Below are 2,653 nucleotides of genomic sequence, written 5' to 3'. Positions count from 1 at the left end.
AACCAAGGAATCCAACTTTATGATCTGCATTCAGAAAGTAGAAGCAAGGATGAGGCTGATCTGGTGGCTTTGTTAAGCAATCTAGAGAAGGGGATCAAAGTCAATCAGGTGCTGTATATTAAAGAATGCATATCATCATGCAACCAGCTTTTCTCATAGCCATAGCTTCTAGAAATCAAGACTTTTACAAACCTTAAATACTGATATCTAATTGAATGTAAGAAAATGTGCACACATGTTTATCTATGTACATGTGTGTGCATGCATGTATGTATATTTGTAGTATGTTGACTAAAGAAACATCTCTGAAGTCGGGTGGTGGTGGCACACGCCTTTAATCTCAGCACTTGGGAGGCAGAGGCAGGCAGATTTCTGAGTTCAAGGCCAGCCTGGTCTACAGAGTGAGTTCCAGGACAGCCAGGTACTGTCTCAAGAAACCCTGTCTCGAAAAAAAAAAAAAAAAAAAAAAAAGAAAAGAAAAGAAAAGAAAAGAAACATCACTGAACCACTTCTGATTTGTTTGTTCTGCAGTAAAAATTTCTCCTTTAAAAGCATTGTGATTATCTGTGTGAAAGTGAAGTATTCTGTCCAAGTTTGCATATTATTAATACACTTACTCAATTTTAGACCTCAAAGTATCCCTCTTTCTCTCTTCAAAACCTTTTCTCATTCTTAACTCATCACTAACAGCTCAGGTACTAAGATCAACAATCAATAAATGGGACCTCATAAAACTGAAAATCTCCTATAAGACAAAGGACACAGGCAATAGGACAAAATGGCAGCCTACAAAATGGGAAAAGATCTTCAGTAATCCTGCATCCTGCAGAGAGATAATATCCAAAATATACAAAGCACTCAAGAAGTTAGACTCCAACAAACCAAACAACCCAATTAAAAAATGAGATACAGAGCTAATCATTTATATTTATTAATTAAATTATATTTATATTTATTTATAAATGACGTGCAGAGCTCTGGGAATCTTGTGGAAGAGTGGGAAGAAGTATTGAGAAGTATTGAGAGGGTTTAAGGACACCACAAAAAGATTTGCAAAGTCAACTAACCTGAGCCCATGGGGGCTCACAGAGACTGGACTACCAAACAAAGAACATGCAGGGGCTGGACCTACCCTCCCCCCACATATTATCAGATGTGCAACTTAAGTCTCCACAAATGTCCCCTAACAAATGGAATTCAGGCTGACTATGACTCTGTTATCTCATTTTAGATCCCTTTCCCCTCACTGGGATGCCTTGTCTGGACTCAGTGGAAGAGGCTGTGCTATTGAGGCTTGATGTACCAGGGCCGGTTGGAACTCATGCGGTGATTTACCCTCTCAGAGGAAATAGGGAGGAAAAAGGGAGAGGCAGATGTGAGGGTAGGACTTGGAGGAGGGGAGGAAGTGGGATGAACTTCAATTGGGATGTAGAGTGAATAAATAAATTAATTAATTAAGGGGGGGAAGAAAACTACATCTGTCCTCATGCACAAACCCATCAGAAGCCAACAATCATGGAGAATTATATTTTGGCACCATTATCACAATATTCCCTTCAATGGCTTTTTGTGTAGGATGCTACTCCTTTTGAGGTGGGGTGTGATGGGAGTAGGGGTTGTTACAGAAGCCTTCTATATCCCTCTTTCTCAACTATGACTCTGCCGTGATTGATACCACTGCAAAAAGCTTCTTTGGGTGGCATGTGGTACATGATGTCATACTGATAAAGCTAGAGATAAGTAATATGGAGGCTTCAACTGTTCCAGACATACTAAAAAGTAACAAGTATTTTGTCCATCTTTTATTGATTTCTGACCTTAAACAACTCAAAACACCCTTTAGGAAAAACAACTATTCCAACATATTGTATCAGGTACATATGTTTACTTCACAGCATCCTATTTTACTTCCTTCAGACCCTCTGCATAGCTACTGAAGAACTGCATGTGGATAGGGCATTTCTGGGTCTGGTAAGTGCGGTTAGCCTGCTTAATTTTCAAATTTCTCCTTTCATATTGAAGAGTGTAACAGTCTACCTAAGTAAATTAATTAGATGTGCTTTCATCACATGAAACAAAGCATTGGTGTGACTGGCATAGCTTTATTTATTTTGTTTTATGCATTATAATTTGTGGGAAGCACACTGCTTTGGAAACTGGGTAATAGGGAATACATGTCTTAGTGTAAAAAGCAAAGCAAAGGCACACCCAGCATTGTGATGTCCGAGAATCAGCATTTCCCTTCATGTTTGAAACCAAGTTTCCCCAAACTTCTCTCCCTGAAAGAAAAGAAAAGGTGTTTAGACATGAACTTCAGTAGAAATGGATTCATTCTGGACTATGTCAAGTGGGCAAAGATTGGTTTTCTAAGTTTTAAAAAGGGTGATAATAATATTAGTTAATTTCTTTTTTTTAATTTTTAATATTTTTATTACGTATTTTCCTCAATTACATTTCCAATGCTATCCCAAAAGTCCCCCATACCCCACCACCACCACCCTACCCAGCCATTCCCATTCTTTTGGCCCTGGCATTCCCCTGTCTGGGGCATATAAAGTTTGCGTGTCCAATGGGCCTCTCTTTCCAGTGATGGCCGACTAGGCCATCTTTTGATACATATGCAGCTAGAGTCAAGAGCTCCGGGGTACTGGTT

General features: G+C 39.2%; 1 protein-coding gene across 1 annotated transcript in view; it reads right to left on the bottom strand.

Moving 5' to 3' along the window:
* Nucleotides 1–1,793: 1,793 nt before the first annotated feature.
* The window catches only part of LOC110285164 (serine protease inhibitor Kazal-type 12), a 4,791-nt gene continuing 3,931 nt past the window's right edge, over nucleotides 1,794–2,653 (bottom strand). The window contains exon 4 of the mRNA XM_021151152.1: nucleotides 1,794–2,279. Within this exon, the coding sequence (XP_021006811.1) occupies nucleotides 2,231–2,279 (49 nt within the window). The 3' untranslated portion in view covers nucleotides 1,794–2,230. The remainder of the gene's footprint in view (nucleotides 2,280–2,653) is intronic.

The sequence above is a fragment of the Mus caroli genome, chromosome 18, assembly GCF_900094665.2.
Source record: "Mus caroli chromosome 18, CAROLI_EIJ_v1.1, whole genome shotgun sequence".
Classification (NCBI taxonomy): domain Eukaryota; kingdom Metazoa; phylum Chordata; class Mammalia; order Rodentia; family Muridae; genus Mus; species Mus caroli.
The sequence above is the reverse complement of the archived record's forward strand: the minus strand, read 5'-3'. Positions and strand labels throughout refer to the sequence as shown.